This window comes from Phacochoerus africanus, chromosome 2, assembly GCF_016906955.1.
Source record: "Phacochoerus africanus isolate WHEZ1 chromosome 2, ROS_Pafr_v1, whole genome shotgun sequence".
In the NCBI taxonomy this organism is placed as follows: Eukaryota; Metazoa; Chordata; class Mammalia; order Artiodactyla; family Suidae; genus Phacochoerus; species Phacochoerus africanus.
In genome coordinates, this window is record NC_062545.1 from 45,269,553 (window position 1) to 45,289,185 (window position 19,633).

At 33.8% G+C, this 19,633-nt stretch overlaps 1 protein-coding gene across 1 annotated transcript in view; it reads left to right on the forward strand.

Moving 5' to 3' along the window:
• Positions 1–19,633, forward strand: part of PHF3 (PHD finger protein 3) — a 75,703-nt gene that overhangs the window by 45,740 nt on the left and 10,330 nt on the right. The window contains 11 exon segments of the mRNA XM_047759986.1: positions 3,515–3,564; positions 3,566–4,723; positions 4,725–5,276; positions 11,025–11,189; positions 11,191–11,227; positions 11,230–11,333; positions 13,473–13,656; positions 16,068–16,215; positions 16,298–16,454; positions 17,688–17,804; positions 19,305–19,436. Of these exon segments, the coding sequence (XP_047615942.1) occupies positions 3,515–3,564; positions 3,566–4,723; positions 4,725–5,276; positions 11,025–11,189; positions 11,191–11,227; positions 11,230–11,333; positions 13,473–13,656; positions 16,068–16,215; positions 16,298–16,454; positions 17,688–17,804; positions 19,305–19,436 (2,804 nt within the window).

Here is a 19,633-nt window from a genome sequence, read left to right on the forward strand (position 1 = left end):
TTTAATAGTTGAGAAAAAGGAATATGGATATATATTTTTTGAATCTCCTATGTTTGCAGATGTCTTGAATCTGTTCTCCCTTGGAATTGTTGTCTGATTGAACATAGAATTGAAGCTTGGAAATCATTTCTCTTCAGAACTTTGAAAGTGTTGCTTCCTTTTTCTTCTATCCTGTGTTAAGTTTGTTTTGATTCCTTAAAGTTCTTTTGCTTTGAATTTTTTTAAAATTATAGTTGATTTACAGTGTTATGCCAATTTCTGCTGTACAACAAAGTGAGCCAGTCATGTATATATAGATATATATATATATATATATATATATATAATATAAATATATATATTCCCTTTCTTATATTATTTTCCATCATGGTCTATCCCAAGGGATTGGATATAGTTCAATGTGCTGTATATAGTAGGACCTCATTGCAAATTTAAAAAAAAAAGTTTTTTATATATTTTTTGGTATGTTACCTGTTTCCTTTTGGAAACTGTGGAATCTTCCTCTTCAGCTCTAATGCTTTGATATTTCTGATAATGTACCTTGGTGTAGGTGTATTTTATGTATGGAGCTGGGTACTTGGCAGGTCTTTTTAAAAACTATTATTCAGTTCAGAGAAAAACCTCTTGAATTTATTTTGTAGATTATTTTCCTCTTTATTTTTTGGCTCTTGCTTCCTGGAACCCCTATTATTCAAGAATGAGATATCAGGGACTGGTTCTTCCATTTTCTTTTTTCTTTTTTTTTGGCTGGCCTTGAAGTATACAGAGGTTCCCAGGCCGGGGATTGAACCTGTGCCACATCTTTGACCTGAGCCATAGCAGTGACAATGCCGGATCCTTAAAGGACTGAGCCATAAGGGACTTCTATTTAGTTTTCTTTATCTTAGCTACTTTCCACCTCTTTGTCTTTTTCCTCTTAGTTGCTGAAATTTTCTCATATTTATCCTTCAACTCTTATATCAAATTTTTATTTCTAGCTTCTGAATGTTCTTTTTTGTTTTGGAAATAGTTCTTTTTTTAGCATTCTGGTTTTGTTTCATGCACGCAATATCTTATGTTGTCTTTTATAAGGTACTTATAGTGTTTTAAAGGTTTTTGTTTTTGTGGGGTTTTTTGGTCCTCCCCCCCCACCACCATCTTTCATGTTAAGAGACTTTCCTAAAAAGTCTGATCCTTGATTGCTTCCTTAATGTTTATTGTTTTGTCAGCTGTGAGCATCACTTTTTGGTGATTCGGTATGCTATTTGTGGAGAAATCTCTTATGTTAGATTTTAGACTCCTTAGATTGCTAGCATGTTATGGGAGCCCCTGAGGGAAGGCAGTGGGGGCTTTGAAGCTTTCAGTTTATACAAATGCACATAACCTCAAAGTTTCAGTGTACTTCACGGCCACTCTTAACCTATGCCTAATGTACCTTAGTCTAGAAACTCTTTTTACACCCTTCAGAGAATAAGCCTCCAGACCTGGATTAGGACCTAAGAAGCGCAGTTGTGCAGTAGATGGCCTAGGGGAGAGGGAGCTCAAATTCTGACTGTTCCTGGCATAGCTTTCAACTCATCCTCATTTTAACTGCCTGCCTTCATCCCTACCTTAGAATCATCTGGGGTCACCCATTCCTAAGCCTTGTGAGGTGTTAATGGTATTGGTTCTGCCAGCACTGCCAAATTAGTATTTGCCTTTTTTTTGCATCTCCAACATCAGTTACTTCTTGATTATCTCTTGTTTGGCTTGAAATCATCACTTCTCTTGTTCTTCCTTTCCTTTTAGATTCATAAGTTTTTATGCAGCTTTAATGTGGGATTTTGAGAAGTGAATTAACTGAGATTCATGTATTTACTTCATCTTTTCCTCAATCGAATAAATCATGTATTTGGTATACATTTATAACTTTGAGAAATGAAAAGATAGAATGAATATTATAGACAAATAATGATAAAGTTTGGCTTATACAGCCAGGCTTCAAACTAAGCCTTCTGTTTAGAAAAGTTACTTTAGTCTTCGCTTAATTAATCACTTACTGTTGGAAAACAATTTTTTCTTTGAATACCTTCACAGTTGAATATGCTGTTTATTTGTCAGTCACTTAGGTAATGGGTTTAAAAGTTCTTCCTTTATTTCAGGACTGATGAGTGTAGCAGAGCTATAAGTATTGTAAACCATCTTCAAAGCCTTAAAAATCTTCAAAGTATCGATAACAAAACATTAACATTTTAAATTATTATTTTATTATTGTAAATATTAATTTAATAATATTTTAGTTATTTAAAAATGTTATACATCTGAGCATGAGTAATTTTTTAAAGTTGTTAGCTACTTACCTGATGACTAAATATTTTGCCAGGTTCTGGGGGAATTAGAAAGGCTATTAGGATGATCATTAATTTATTGTCCAAACTGGGACACTTTTGAGTGTCACAACTACAAGCATCTCTAGGACTGTTAGAGACAAATGAGGAGGATGTGTGATACCTTCTTTAAGACTTTCACAGTTCAGTGATGTATGACAAATTAGGAAAATGTTCTAAATATTGGTGCATAGTACGGTTTTGCATTGAAAAGAAAGGAGCTTTTCTTTTTTTTTAATTGGTGTTCAGTTTTCATGCAGAGTTGATTCAGAGATAATGGCTATATATAGGCTTGGATATAGCTTATTTTGTAGTTTAGTTTTTGAGTTTTCTGCTTAGTGAATTATTTAGCTCACTTTTATTTTCAATTTCTTTCCACTTTGTCCTCTTCCTTTCCTTGGAGGATATATCCAGATAGGGGAAGGAGGAAAGTGGATTCTTTGTTAGGAGTATTGTTAAAAGTGGGGGTGCTTTCTTAAATTATTTCCTCATTTTCACATATGATCCATTTTCTTGTTTTAAATTTTTTAAATTATAGTTTCCCTTTTTGATGATCTTTGTATAGTCCTCTAGTTTATACTTCATTTCTTCTCTGAGGAATAGCTTGAATGCTAAAACGGAGACATGAGGAAGCACATTCATAAAAGCATCAGTTCTTTTGAGGCTGTGCTTTGAAACTCACCCAGATCCTGTCTGTGATAGGTGGTTTAGTTCAGATTTTTTTCAGATCTGATTTTTTTTCATTTTATATATGTAAAGGTGTTTAGTGTTTAAAACTGTATGACAGTCTTCCTTTAAAATGGGCATTAATATAAAGGAATCTCACTTTATTGATTTCACTCCCAGCTTACTTTTATAGAAAAGAAACTTGATGAAAATATTTCTGCCTTATTGTAAAGTATAATATCAGTCTAAATTTTATAGCGGTTTTTTTTCTGCACCAGAATTGATAGGACTTTGATCAACATAAAATTTAACACACACATATATTTATATACTTATACATATAAAATATGCTTGTCATCATGAATAAATTTTATATTTTCATTGAAATGGGAATATAAATTTTATAGCTCAGAATAAAGAAGTGATATTCTAAATTGCATTGAAATAAAAACACATGGCAAAATAGCTAAGCTATTTTTATTTATTTTTTTCCCTTGTAATAGAACAAGTAAGAAGTTTGCGACAAAGCACTATTGCCAAGCGTTCCAATGCAAGCACCTTTAAATAGCACAAAAAAAGCATCTGGGAAGACTGTGTCAGCCCCTAAAGCAGGGGTGAAACAACCAGAAAGGTGTCAGGTCAAAGAAGAAGTTGGTGCATCCCCAAAACTCGAGCACCATAAAGAGAGCAGGAGGAGCAGCCGACATGCTGGGCAGATGGAAGCAGCAGTGTCGTCTTGTCTTGAGATGCAGGATGAAGCTGGAATAGATTCTGAGCAGAAATGTAATAATCAAGGAGAAGCAAATATGCCTTCTCATGATTTAAACTGTCCACTCCTTTCAGAGACTTGTGTTAGCATTGAAGAAAAGAAAAATGAAGCTCAGATGGAGTGTCAAACCAAGACTGTTAGTAATCCATTCTTTAAGTTGCCAGATAAGGGAGAACATGAACGGAATGATTCCATTTCAGGTAAAATGGAGGAGACTATTGTTGAAGAATTGAAGGCAAAAGGAGAAGTTGAACAAGAATCAAAGATAGTAAGAGTATCCCATGAAGATGACCATGTTATTGAGGAGCCTGCATCTTCTGCTGCTTTTTCTGGTGATGCTGCTTATACAAACCCAAGTAAGATAGAAGAGAACCTTGTAGGTTTGTCTCGTTCTGTGGATGAGGCAAATGAATGTAGTTTGGAATTGAAAAATACCATGGAAGTTGCTGATAAAGCTGAGAACCCCCTTCAGAGAAATGAAATAGAAGCACTGGCTTATTGTAAGGACACAGAGTCTAATGATAAGCAGTTGGAAGGCACCAGATTTAATAAATCAAACTTAGAGGTGGTTAATACCAGTGCTTTGGAACCAGAAGGTAATACTGTAGATAATGCTATTTATGATACACCTGACCAAAGTTCAAAACAGTTGAACATTGTTGAAAGTATTAAAATGGAGTCTCATGAAACAGCAAACCTTCAGAATGACAGAGACAGCCTATCAAGTAGTAATTCTTGCTTAGAGTCAAAAAGCATAAAATCTAAACATACAAAACCTTCAGTTCATTCTAAGCAAACTGTCGCCTCAGATGCTCAGAAAAAAACTGTTACAGCAAAGCATGAATTAATGCCTAACAAGACTAAAGTTAATGTCAAAAGTGTGAAGCGAAATGCTGATGAATCAGAATCTAAGCAAAATTTTCATAGGCCAGTCAAAGTGAGAAAAAAAACAAGTTGATAAGGCCTCAAATATTCAGAGTTGCAATTCTGGGGTTAAATCTGTGAAAAATCAAGCTCATTCTGTATTCAAAAAGACATCACAGGATCAAAATTTAGTACAGATTCCCAAACCCTTAACTCATTCTTTAAGTGATAAGCCTCATGGTCACCCTAGTTGCTCTAAAGAACCTCATCATTCTGCACAAACTGGACATTTATTGCATTCCAGCCAGAAACAGTGCCATAAGCCCCAGCAGCTGGCTCCAGCAGTGAAAACCAATAGTCATGTGAAGGAAGAGCCTGAACATACAGGTGGTGTAGAACATTTTAAGGAAGAGGATAAATTGAAATTTAAAAAACCTGAGAAGAACCTGCAACCTCGCCAGAGAAGAAGCAGCAAAAGTTTTTCTTTGGATGAGCCACCGTTGTTCATTCCAGACAATATAGCTACTATAAAAAGGGAAGGCTCAGATCATAGCTCTTCATTTGAAAGCAAATATATGTGGACTCCCAGCAAGCAGTGTGGGTTTTGCAAAAAACCACATGGCAACAGGTGTGTGTGTTTGCGTATGTGTGATCTATACGTTGAAGAGAAATTGCTTTTTTTAGGGTGGGATTGGTGGTGAGAACTTTTTAATAGAAAGAGATTATTTAACCTGTGAAGACTTTTGCAGAAACAACCCCTCATCAGTCCTGGATATATGATAGAAAGATGGAGCCACTGAATTTACAAATATATCATCCTACAACACCTTAAAACACATAGTCTGACCAACAGCTGGTATACATGGAAATGTTTTGTCATTGTAACCAGTTAGTGTAATTTAGCCACTGCATCTAAAAAAAAGAATTTTTAAAATCAGAAAATTGTTGTACTGCTTTGGGTCTGTAAGTTATATATTATTTTGTTTGGCTTGAGAAGAATTAGTAATAAAGTGTAAAGGTCATGATAGAATTCTATATATAATATATATGTTTAAATAACTATGACATGATACCACTACTTCAGAATTATCAAACTTAACCTTAGAATGAAATTTGGTAGCTAAAGTAACTGTTAAATTACCCAAGTGAATTTTGTATGTAACATGGGAAAGAGTGAAACATGTATTTCCTTTTTGCATGTTTTAGTGATTTGGATTTCTTGTGAATTCTGATCTTTTTAGGAAGTGATTTTATAGCATTGCCCTCAACATTCTTTCCTTAGGATTCAGTGTTTTATAGTTTTATGACACTGATATCCTTCTGGCTCCCCACCCCCACCGTGTATTTTTTATTTGCTAGCTTTTTAAGAAAATGAGAAGAGATGAAGTGGAGTTTTCAGCTGCAAGATTATCCTGTTCAAGTATTCAGATTGCTGTTGGAACTTCTATCAACATTGATACAATAAAAGAACATTGTTACTTGCACATTGTAACATTACCTTTACTCATGAAAGTAAATGTTAGAGTGACTGCCCAGCACAATTAGATTACATGAAATGAAGCTCTTTAGGGAGGGTCAGTTTAGTACAGTGATATATTATTTTGGAGTGGAGGGTGGGCAGTTGGGAGTTTTGGGGCTATTCTGTAAAAAGTAACTTTTATGTCAAGGGGTTTCTTCATTTGTGATTCAGCCCATGACCTATTTTTAGTGTCAGTGATTACTTTATAACAGCATATTGCAGTTTTTAAAAACTGTGACTTGTTTGAATATAGCGCTACATTTGCCCTCACTTTTGTACTCTTTATGCCTTTTTGTTTAAAACACCTTATTCACATATTTTGAAGTAGGCCTGCTAATTTCAGGCCAAAGAGATTTAATTTAAGGGCTAGATCATCCTTGTAAATGCTCTTTTAGGCTAGCCTTTTTTTCTTTGCCAGAATCTTCTAAAAATCATCACACAGACCTGTGGTCAGAGTAATGAAACAGGAGCCTTAAACTAAATGAATTTCTAAAATGAAACTTTGGCCTAGAGTTGGAAGCCATATTAAGTATGTTATAATGTAGATTTTTCTGGAGATAAACTTTTTGGTGGCTCTATCCCCAAGGAGTTTGCTCAGGCTTTTAAATGAGGACTGCCACTTTATCAACATCAGTTATTTTCCTAGAATGAGGATGAAGTGTTAAGTCCATTGTTTTTTACCTAATGCTTCCTTTTGGATCTATTTTATAAAACTCAGAGTTTCTTTGCCCCAGTCTGGAAAATGACTAGAATATTAGATGTATAGGGATTTTGAGTTTACCCTATGTAATTGACATGATTAATACAAATAATACTGGAAACTGTCAATTTTGGAAGCAACATTTAAATTATTTCAACTTTGTGAATAAAGAAGCCTAAGTAATTGATTGTTTTTTTCTTTACAGAATAACTAGCCTTCATGACTTCTTTTGATGCATTCTGCTTAGACATTGAGGTTACTCAAAAAATGCACCTGTCATTGCAGCATGTTATTTTCCTAGTTTAATCCACGTATAAGGATATGAATGTATTATGAAGGACATATGTGGAAATTTTTTTCTTCCTTTTATCTCATGCACTAGCTACATTGAAAGCAATTTTGTTTTGTTTTGTTTTTGTCTTTTGTCTTTTTAGGGCCTCTCCTGCAGCATATGGAGGTTCCCAAGCTAGGGGTCGAATTGGAGCTACAGCTGCTGGCCAATGCCACAGCCACAGCAACATCAGATCCAAGCCACGTCTGTGACCTACACCACAGCTCATGGCAACGCCAGATCCTTAACCCACTGAGGCAAGGCCAGGGATCGAACCCACAATCTCATGGTTCCTAGTTGGATTTGTTTCTGCTGCGCCACGACGGGAACTCCCAAAAAGCAGTTTGTTAACGTGGTGGGTTTTTTTAGCTCTTGTGACAAATTTATTTCTGTAAAGACTATAACTGGCATTTTACATGCGAAGTTACCTTCCTTTATGTGCTTCCAATTGGAGATTTTTTTTTTCCATTTTTAGTTTTATTGCAGTATAGTTGATTTACAAAGAAATTAATATTTTTAAATGCAGGTTTGTTCACAGTTTGCCCAAACGTAGTTTGACTACTGGCAACTTCTCTTCTTATCCTAAAGACATTAAGTATTGACTGCCTCACAATTTACATTCATGCTGTTTGTTTTGGCTTTCATTTATTTTCCTGATTCAGCCTTAGAGCAAAGGCTGAATATATATTCATTATTTTAAAAACTGGACTATTTGATACTTTTTAAAAAGTTATCTTTGAACTTTTAAGTATAAGCCAGGGCAGTTCCCTGCCTCTTCCAGATGACATTTGTATCTTCAATTGTATTGTACTTTCTTGCTCAGTTGTAGAAGATTAAGATTAGTTAATGGATGAAATTTAAAAACAAAAAATCTCCTTAGTATGGAGTCATAGCTTTATACTCAGAACAAGAAAACTTTCTGAGAAAGAAATTTTCTCTTAGAGTAAGTGATTCTGGTTTTCCTCAGGAGTTTAGAGTGTGATAAATATTTTTGTCTGAAGATTTGATTGTTAGTGACAAAAACAATGATTTAATGTTTATGTGGAACAGAATCATTTTATCCTAGAAAAGAGTGAGTACATATACATTCATAGTATTACATAGATTGTGTTTAAAGGAACCACTTAACAGAACTTGAAGGCTCATTTTGCAATAGCTCCACTGTTAATGAGTTTGTGACATGACTTTTGCTAAGAGTAGGGGTTCTCAATGTTGCCTTTGTGGCTTTGAAGAAACTTGAAAGTTTTCTAAGAACATATTTTGGCTTATGCCAAAGAGATTAGAATTCAGATTATATTTTAAATTAGGCTTAAATTACCTTGTAGTAGGATTTTAAATTTTGTATATGAACATATAACACAAGAACACAATATAAGTATTTCTGAACTTTTCTGTGTTCAGAATCTGAACTGATTTCATGCTAATTTGATCCAACTAATCCATGGCTAAACCCCACAAATTAATTTTTAGTGAAATGTTTAACATCTAGGTGAAAATCTTTTCCTTAAGTGATTTTGAATATTAGAAATCAGAATTTTCAAGGACAAAGCAGAAAATGGGATAATTACTCAATTCTGTTAGTTGTCTGATCCATACTCCCTCATCTTTTTTAAGCATGAGGAATGATATAAAAAAGATATTTTCTCTCTCTGTGATAGTTCTTTTAAAAATATGATTAATATGGTTAATAAAGTTAATTATACTGCTAATACTTCCATTTTTGGATACTTAGTTTCACTTTCAAGTGAATCAATTACATTTTCCCTTAGGACATGTGGAAGTTATTTTTATCAATGCCATTTTTTGTTTTTATTTCTCATTTAGCTGCATTATTTTTTACATAAACTATAAACTGTTAAGGTACGTGTAGATGACAGTAGAGTTTGGAGATTTCCTCTTTAGAACTTCTTAAATTTGAGAAGACATTTCCAAAATAAACTTGGGACATGGTGATATAATTAATACATTGCACATCATAAAGTGAATGTTCCCTGGCTAAATAAAGATTTGAAATTTCTCTTATAATTTGTTAGATTTGGATTTGGGGCAAAGCATAGCCATGGTTGTAATACAGGTTTTTAAATAGTGTCCTATTTAAACTATTCTCATAGTGAAAATACAGGGAATCACATTGGCTTTCTTTCAGTATTTCAGAAGTATTAGATTAGGTAGTTGCTTTCAAGAAATAGCAGTTCTTAAAACTTTGGAACGTGAAGATAGAATTTTAAGTATCTATTTTCTGTTGGCTGTAAGATCTGTATCATTGGAACATGCATGGACCGACCCATCTAAGATCTCTCAAACCTAGAGAAACCATTTCTATCTTGCAAACAAATACCACATTTTCAATGAATTTTTTTTTTTTTTTTTGAATGAACCACTGAAGAAATCATGATTTAACCTGAAAAAGCTAGCACAAGCATCATCAGTTAGGGTAAAGAATGATGGAATTGCAGACATGAAAAAGGTTTTTTCTTGGTGCACAGCAGTTGTAGGTCTATAACGGAACAGCACATGAGGAAGAGTAGAGTTTTCTGTTATTAGGGCATGACTTTTTCAAGATACCCTGTAAGGTTTGAAGCTCAGTGTTTTTGATTTTTAGAGTCTGTACCTTGATAGGACCACTGGTATATTTAGAGAGAGCTGGCCATACCACCCAGCATATTACCTTTGTTAACATCTTTCTGTTGGACAACAGGTTTTTAAAAGGAGTTTTGTCACTGTTGGTGGTGCTACTGTTATCAAAAACAGCACAAAGTCTTTAGATTATTAAAGAGTATACTTAAATCTTTTAAACATACAATGAATTTACTAACCCAAAGAAGGAAAATGTTAAACATGCTTAAGTGAGCTTTGTCATTTTCCTAAGAATTGGTTGAAAAGTATGTGAAAAAGATAATTTCTCCCTCAAGTTGCTGTTCATATATCTTTGTACTATTTTATTTAAAAATAATTCCAGATATTTTAAGTTAGACCAACTTTAGACTCATGAATATGTCCTTGCCCCCCCCCCCATTGTTTAGTGGAATTATTAGATAAAAAGCAGTAAAGGGGAAATGTTAGTAAGGAGATTGTTTTGAAATTTAAAAAAATTACCCTGAGGAGTAATATCTTCATGTTAATGTAGCATTGTTATTTAGGAAGACAAGGTTTATATCTAAAGCACAAGTTCAAATAGTTAGGAAGCACACACTCAAAGTACATAAAAAGATTCTTTAGCTAAATCATTGTGACTCTATGAACCAGACTATTCTGAGCTCAAAAAATAGTTATATAGTTAAGGTGCCTAAAAAGGAACTATTTGTGAATCTTCATTGTTAGTTTTGATTTGCATTTTTGTTTCATCTGATTTTTTCTTTTTGTAATTTAAAATCAGTCATTGGATAAATGACCTTAATTTTAGGTATGATTTCAGATCCATGTGGTAACTTTAGATGGATTGTCTATGATCAGGTTATTATAGGACTTATTACCCTTCTCAGTGAAGAAATGCTGTTATTCTGTGCTTTGTTATTCTATGCTATTCAATGTGCTGACAAATGTCAGTTGCCCTTCATCATTACAACCCCCACTACCACCTTAGCATTTTCTCACTCATGCTAGAGGGGAAATATTTGACTTAAAAGTTTCATTTTCATAGAATATTATTTTCTTTGGAAACTTTTTTCCATGCTGATTTGATAGAGTGGATAAAGATAGAAAACTGGCAAAATATCAGAAAAATAAAATTTCAATTTAGGCTCACTTAGCATTGGTTTTAAGAAAATGTATCAAATCAATTTTTTGTTTTGTTTTGTTTTTGTTTTTGTTTTTTTTTTCTCCCTTTCCAGGTTTATGGTGGCTGTGGGAGATGTGATGACTGGTTTCATGGTGATTGTGTTGGGTTAAGTCTTTCTCAAGCACAGCAAATGGGAGAGGAAGACAAAGAATATGTGTGTGTGAAATGTTGTGCAGAAGAAGACAAAAAGTCTGAAATTGTAGATCCAGATATTTTGGGGAAACCAGGCTAAAGTTGAAGTCCATAGTGAAGATAAGCCATGGAATATGAAAAGCTTGGGTTATCAAAGCACACTACAACAAATGACAAAACCAAATGTGTAGATGATACAGTGAAGCACAAGGTCAAAATTTTAAAACGGGTGAGCTACTCATTAATGCATTCTTTTTATTTAAGAACTTTGTGTGGACTGAGAATTTGAAATTTCTCTCTAGATCTCACTGTAGTATACATTTTCATATTCATTTTTCCATAAAAATGAATTTTTATTTAAAATATTATGTCAGTCTTGGTGAAACCAGGTAGTGACATCTTCAAAATGTGCAGATCCAGTTCTTAGAGTCTGTGCATATCTCTAATCTCTAGTTTGGTGCTTGGATTTTCTGTGGTAGAATGTGTGTGTGATCTGGTGTTAAGTGTAAATTGTGCTTGCTGATAAGTTTTTAAAGTTTTTCAGTCCATAAATATCTATGAATCCTTAAACCATATTGGCATTATTATTTTCAAGTGGAACAGTTCTCTGTAAGGAAAGTAATCTTAGTTCTTTTGATTTTTTTTTTTGTCCCAGTTTTTGCTTGGAATCCTTATCTCATAATTTTTTTCTTAAGATGTAGACTCTTAAAAAGTTGTCAGTTTTCCCTAATCTTGTTTTTAACTATGTTCTTGTAGTATTTTCTAAATAGAAATTTTAAAATGTTTAGTCAGCTATAGGAGAAATGTATAAAGCACTTTTACCTGATTAAAATTTTACTTTTATTGCCTACCTTTTTATTTCCTATGATTTTTCTAACATTATTTTGTTATTCTTGTAGGTAGTGCTAGGGAGGAAACATTGGCAACAAATGTCTGTGGATAGTCAAGTATGATAATCCAAAACACAACAAACACGAGTTATAAAGTTGGAAGGAACCCGGAAATCTTTTAGTCCAGCCATTCATATTGAAGAACATATTCTTCCCCAAATCTTCTCTATTCTTTACCTGTTCTTTTAGACACTCCTTATATGATGAACATGATTAAATTGCAGTTTGCCAAATCCTTGTGGCATTATCCAACGTTTTCTGTCTGCCAAGACTTTAGTGAATCAGGTTATGTCTTTGTGACATTTTTTTCTGCTGTTTGATTAGCATCACAGTAGTTGATAATATAGAATTGAGAGCTTCATTGAAAAGTTTATAGAAAGCCTTTGGAAAAGTTTTGTTAAGTTTTTTTTGGGGGGGGGGATTCTTTTCAGGCTGTACCCGCAGCATATGGAAGTTTCCAGGCTAGGGGCCTATGCCACAGCAATGCCAGATCCTTTAACCCACTGAGTGGGGCTAGGGATTGAACCCATGTCCTCATGGATATTACTAGTTGGATTCATTTCCACTGAGCCACAAAAGGAACTCCCTGCTTACTTTTCTTTTTGATGTTGAACTGGTGAATACTGTTTGGACTAGTCTGATTTTTTTAGTTTATGAAATCTGCTTTTTAAATATCACTTCCTATTGTAGAGTTTGTTGAATCATTTATTGAGTTCCTATTGTGTGGCAAACATGGTACCAGACTTGTACCAATAGCATTGATTGAAAAATGTTCCTGCTCTCAAGTAAGTCTAGTTGAAGAGGTAAAAGGTAAGCAAGTAAATGAAAAATTAGAGGATTCTTGGTCTAGAAAAAAAAAATCATTTTTTTATGTATTCTTTTTAAAACCTATATTTTTATACACAGGATTCTTCTCACTAATAGTGGTTTCATTTGTAGTTTTTTGTGGGTTATAATTAGGACAAGAGTAGTAGGTATCCTGATGGTTTGTTCTACCTTGTATTAATTATAATTGCCAGAAGGTAAACTAAGAATTTGGTACTTTTATTATAGGTAAATGTGACCTCATTTGTTTTAGGAAGTAAAAAATATAGGTAATTTAATTCTCCACAATTTCTCCCTCCCCCCTTTTTTCATATCCACAGCCAATTAAGAGAACTCTCATTATCTTATATCTAATCTTCTTTCTAATACTGCTATCGGGAACATAATATCAATGTTTTTTTAGTTCTCCTTTACAGGCTGTTGTGTGTTCTGCAGAAAAATAGGTGCTGAACAAATGGATTTTGGAGAAGAGTAAATGTCCTTTTTGCAAAAATTGAGAGTTTTATATATCTTCAAAAAATAGTTATTGGGCTAAAAATGGAATATGTTAGGTTGTAATACTAATTAACATACACACACTGTTGAAGCTTGCTTTGTATTTAAAGATTGTTTAAAGGTTTTCATTCTAATGAATTAAATACTATTTTTTCCAGGAATCTGGTGAAGGCAAAAGCTCATCAGACTGCAGGGACAGTGAAATTAAAAAATGGCAGCTAGCTCCTCTTCGAAAAATGGGACAACCAGTTTTACCTCGGAGATCCTCAGAAGAAAAAGGTGAAAAAATACCAAAAGAGTCTACAACTGTTATTTGCACAGGAGAAAAAGCTTCAAAACCAGGTAGTAAGAATAATAGGAATTTTTTAATATACTAATATATTTATATTTATTTCATACATGATCAGTATATTTAGGGAAATTAAATTTTTTTTTTACATTGTAATGGCAAGAAAAATAGTTTAGGTGATTGACTTGACTTGAAATAAAAAGATATTTCTTTAAATTCTGGGGAAGTACTAATGAAGTAGTAAGACAAGACCCCTGACTTCGTGGTACTTAAATACCAATGGAAAATGACAGTAAATAGGCAAATGAAATGGTATGCTTTTTAGAGAATTTCGACACTATAGAAAAAGTTGAGTGATGGGATAGAGAGTCAGGGTCAAGGAGAGTGGTGCACTCTTGTTTCAGAGAGAATGGAGGGGTTACAAGGTAGGGTGTGAAGGATGCACAGTTGTTTGGAAGGAGGGAACACATAGAGCACAGCCAATCTGGAGACTTTGGGGTAGAAACAGTTTCTGCCTTTGTGAAGAGAGTCACAGTGGAATGATTAGAATGTAGTATACGAGGGATAGAATGGTGGCAGAAAATGAGTTTAGAGAAATTATGTAGGAACTTTGAGGCCATGACACGAGTTTATTTTTTTAGTTTATTCTGAATACAATGGGAAATCTTTAGAGGAATTTGTACAAGGAAATTATGACTCATTCTGGTTTTCTGTGGAGATTGGACAGATGGGAGCAGAGTAGACCAGTTAGTCTATAGAAGTATCCCAGGAAAGAAATAATGGTAGCTTAGAACAGAGGTACCAGGAAGATACGGTGAAGTGGCCAGATTCAGATAGACTTGGTAGCCTTGGCAGAACTTGGTGACAGGTTAGATAGATAGGTGAAGGAAAGAAGAGTCTTAGCGAGTGAGTAGATCAGTGTTGGTGCTATTTGCAGAGATGCGAAAGAGATTGGGGGAGGAAAGTTGATGAATTGGTTTACAATCCATGAAGAAATTGGAGGGTAGGAAAGCTTCGTGGTAGGAAACGAGATCTTGTGTGTTGTAACAATAGGGAACATGTGTCTGGTAGGTGAGGTAGGTTAGATTTGGTGATAAGAAAATAGCTGACATTATTTTTGCTTCCTCAGTCAAGTTGAAGTTGGAAAATCAAATGAGGTTGAAGTTGGGGAAGGAGGTATTGGTTTGAAAAGAAAGGAGAAACAGCATAAAATAGATGTTTTGGAGATTGGGAGATCAAATTGACTAGGAAGTATAATAGGATTAGGGCAGCCAGTTGAGCTATCTACTTGAGATTTGTGTTTATAAATTTAAAGTGAGCTGTGTCAGCACTGGTGCTTACTTTCTTAAGTTACCTTCAGGTGTTTGTAGGCTGAGTGAGGGATAAAAGTTAGCTTTCACCGTGGTGGTGGTTTTTGCCAATGCACATGTTTAGAGGAGAGAGAATAAAGACTTTAAGGCTGCAAGGGAATGGTAAGTGTTGGTTATCTGCTGAAAGTTGGGTATGTGGGAAAGTGAGAACATGAATGGTAAAAATGATAGATTTAAGAATTGTTGGGGGAGTTTCCTGGTAACTTAGTAGGTTAAAGATCAAGTATTGTCACTGTTCTGTGCAGGTCACTGTTGTGTGGGTTCGATCCCTGGCCAGCTTCCACCATGCCTTGGGCAAGGCCAAAACAAAACAAGACAAAACCAAAAAACAAACTCTAGTGATAGGAGGTCAGAGGAGTAGTGGGGACTTTTGACGTTAAGATTCTCAGGATGTGCATAAATTAGTAATGATGGGATGAAAAATCATTTGAAAAGCTTAACATTCAAATTAACACAATTGTTTTAAAACCAGAGATTTGTCAGTTTTATAGAATTCATTGTGGTCATTACATTATCTGTTCACCTAATAAATTCAGATCAGTTTTTCTAAATAGTTTTTTACAGCTATATATGTGTGTATGTGTTAATGTATATAGAAAGTGTGTGTGTGTATAAAGTAACTAGCTCTAAAAACCATAATCTAAAATGGGAAAAGGGTATATATATTTTATAGCTTTAGAGCCGTGTTTTAGTCACTTGATTTCTTCTTTTTAATAATAGTTGATTTACAATGTTGTGCCTATTTCTGCTATACAGCAAAGTAGTCACTTAATTTCTAATTAAGATTCATTTAAATTAGAACTTGTTTTTCTCATTGAAATATAATAAACATATAAACATATTCGTTGTACAATATAATGATTTAATATTCATATCACAGAAAGATCCACCACTATAAGTTTAGTTGACATCTGTCATCATACATAGATTAGAATTTCAGTGTCAGGAATATTTTAGTGTGGAATATGAATTCTAATCTTATTTCCAAGTAGTGGTTTTTAATCAGTCAACTTTGTTATAAACTTATATTGTGCACAAAAAGGAAGATATCTTTTAAAAACAACTTAATGAGTTTCAGTATTTCTTTAAATTAGGTGCTCATGAGAAGCAGGAGATAAAAAAGAAGAAAACGGAAAAGGGGACTCCTAGTGTGCATCCCCCAGCCGCTCCTGCCCCCAAGCCTTCTGCAGACCAGATCCGACAGAGCGTCAGACATTCTCTCAAAGACATTCTTATGAAAAGGTAACATGCATTGTTACTATACAAGATTGAACAATATATGCTTATTGTATTTGAAAAATAATCAAATTATTCTAATTTTAAGACTTACAGACTCAAATTTGAAGGTACCAGAGGAAAAGGCAGCAAAAGTTGCCACAAAAATTGAAAAAGAGCTTTTCTCTTTTTTCCGGGACACAGATGCTAAGTATAAGAACAAATACAGAAGTTTGATGTTCAATCTAAAAGATCCTAAAAACAATGTAAGTATGTTTTGTTCATGTCTGGATATTAATGCTTCCACCTTTCTTGAATACAGAAGGATTTACAGTTGTAATACAATAGATCTATAATTTATTTTTTGAAGTGAGACCATGTAATTTTAAGAAAATCTTTTGCTGCTGAACAGTAGTGACTAGTGTTATACACTGTCTATTAAAATATAATATACTAAATCTTTCTTAACCTGAGTTATGTGAATTTTCTTTCCTTTATGCCCCTTCTTTATTTAATCTAGTTCATAAAAGTCATTCATATATATACTTCAAAAACTGTGTTAAGCCAGAAGTCATAACACTGTATATATTGAATACTTCTGATTTACATCTGAAAATAGGGCTACACTGCTTAAGAAAATAATTTATATTATGATGAAAAAAGATATATTTCAAATATTTTTATTAATTTAAATAAGACTTTAGTTCTAAATATCTTTCGGGAGTAGAGTAAACTTTAATTGACTTTAATCTTTTCCTTGGATTTCGTGTTTGGGACTTAGAGGAGATCTAAAAGCTATGGGTGTAGATGCAAACTCCTTGCATATTTGCTTAAGTTTTATAAGGTTTTCACATAAATGATATCAATTTGTCAATTAGTATAATGAGACTTTCTGTACTGTTGATGAGAGGTATTTTCTTGAAGCATGCCAACAGCTACTTAAGAAAAATCTACATTGTACAATCTGCCATTATGGTCCAGGGGATCAGATACTTCTTGAATTATGTAATCTGGAAGTTTTCTTTAAATATTTATTTCCTTTAGGTTTTTTCCTTGAAGTTGGTTCTTTGCTCCAGAGTCCACTTCAAGCCTATTAGGATTTAAACATGTGAAATCTTAAAAATGTGAAAAATACAACATTCAGTAAAGTTCTTTGGTACAGTGTCTTTTATGCAGCCATGAGAATGGCTGTTATGACAGTGTCCCTGGGAAGATGTAATACAGCTTTTGGATAAGGGTTGTAATGACTTCGTCATACATGCTTCTCCATTATGTGTTGATTTTTATATACAATGTGTATTCTGTAGCCTTAGATGGTAAGTTCCTAGAAAACAAGGCTGTCATTTACTCTTTGCAGTAGGTAATATGTAAATCATTAAACGTTTGTAAATCATTCTTCAAAATTGCATGTTTATTTATTACAAGTTTCTGTACAGCAGCCCTTTTTTCATTTAAAAATATTTTTCTCTCCTTTGCTTTCCATTTTTAAATAATTCCAGATATTGTTTAAAAAAGTATTGAGAGGAGAAGTAACCCCTGATCATCTTATAAGAATGAGTCCAGAAGAACTAGCTTCTAAAGAGTTAGCTGCTTGGAGACGAAGAGAAAACAGACATGTAAGATTATCTGTGAATATATGTTTGTCTATATCAAAACCTATGTTTTTCAGCCATAGTGAAAAAGTATATATACAGAGGTGATTCAACACAGAGTGCACAGAGCAGACATTTTGTTCTGTGGTTCTTGTTACTGATCTTCTAGTAGCCTGTTCTTAAATTCTTTCATTTTTTTCTGCTCTCTTGTGCTTATTTCCTCCAATTATCAGCTTACATAACCATATGTTTTGCTAATCAGAAGGATGGGAAAATAGATGTATCTTTTCATTAGTCATATATACCTGTATCAAAAACACAATTTGAAAGTATTATGAATATTGGTAATTTGGGAAGCCAGATAAGGTCAGAATGAGAATTTTATAGGTTTGTAATCCCTTATTATTCAGTTTCAAATGCCAAAAGCTTTGAAAGATAAGGGTTTTTTTTTCATATAACAAATTTATTGGTAAAAGTGACCCTGAAGTTTCAAGTGTGAATATTCATATTCACAGAAATACTTTGTGTTTAGTTAAGAAGTGCTATCCCAGACCTACCTGGTATGTTATATAACCTATGTAAAATGTGTACTTAATGCATTTTTAAAGCTACATAGTTCGGAAAGTCACCAATGCTTGTTTTCGTTTAAGTTCATAGTAATTCTACATGATTTATCTGATTCTTTTCTCCATAAAACTTTCTTGTGTATTAAACGTTAAGCCTCCATGTTGATCTTCTACCAAATCCAGTTTGAAGTGCAAGAGGCCTGAATTTGATATATTACACTCATGCACATATTTCTTCACTTTCACCCTGTGTAATTTCTCCTCTTTTTTCATTTTGGAAATAGTATCACATCTCTTTTTCCATCTATATCCCAAATATGCACATGCCTCTCTTCTGCTTTAAAACTGGCTGCTAGTGTATCATCTGCATGAGAGACCAGCTTGTGATTTCTCTCTGTAAGGAAAGCTGTGCACCTACCCATGGCAAGATAAATGGCTGGACCCATCTTGACCTTACTTAACCCATTCCACTCTCAGCTACCTTGTACTATTTCTTTCTGCTCTTGCTCATTTATTATGCTTTATTGCAGAGCTTATTCCACTGTGACTTATCAGTGTCACAAAATATGCTCAGTCAGTAGACTGCTAATAGGGGAGTAAACTTCTGCTGTTGTAGGGGATGTTAGAATGTCAAGTTAGGAATCTAAGAGGAAGTTGGTTCTCATTTCTCTGTGGCAGCTGCTAAAATACTGGATCCGAAAGCAGACTTTAAATATAAATATCATGTTTCATCACCTTGCAAATTACATTGTACTTCAGCTGCCTCCAGTTACTATACACATAAACTTCTCCAGGCTGAGATATGAACTCTAATCTTTGAAACCCCAGCACTTAAAACATTCTCTGACATTTGTAAGTACTCAGTAAAGGTTTGTTGTTTAAGAAACCACCTAAAGATTAAAAATCATATGTGATTTTAATTGTGAAGTATTTCTTTCTTTAAAATATTTCCTGTTAGACCATAGAGATGATTGAGAAAGAGCAGAGAGAAGTGGAAAGACGACCAATCACAAAAATAACTCATAAAGGTGAGATAGAAATTGAGAGTGATGCTCCAATGAAAGAACAGGAAGCAGGCATGGAGATTCAGGTAAGTTATGATAATAAAAATAGCATGTTTTATAAGTGCTGAAAACATGAAGATTCAGAAAAGAGTATTTGCCTAAGGCTCTTAAAGTACAAAGAATTTTTTAAATGATGTATTTATTAAAGTAGTCTATAACAGGTTTAATGGTTTTTTGAGTGTTTAAAGTATTGTTTCTGTTTGTAGTGTGCAAACCATCTGCA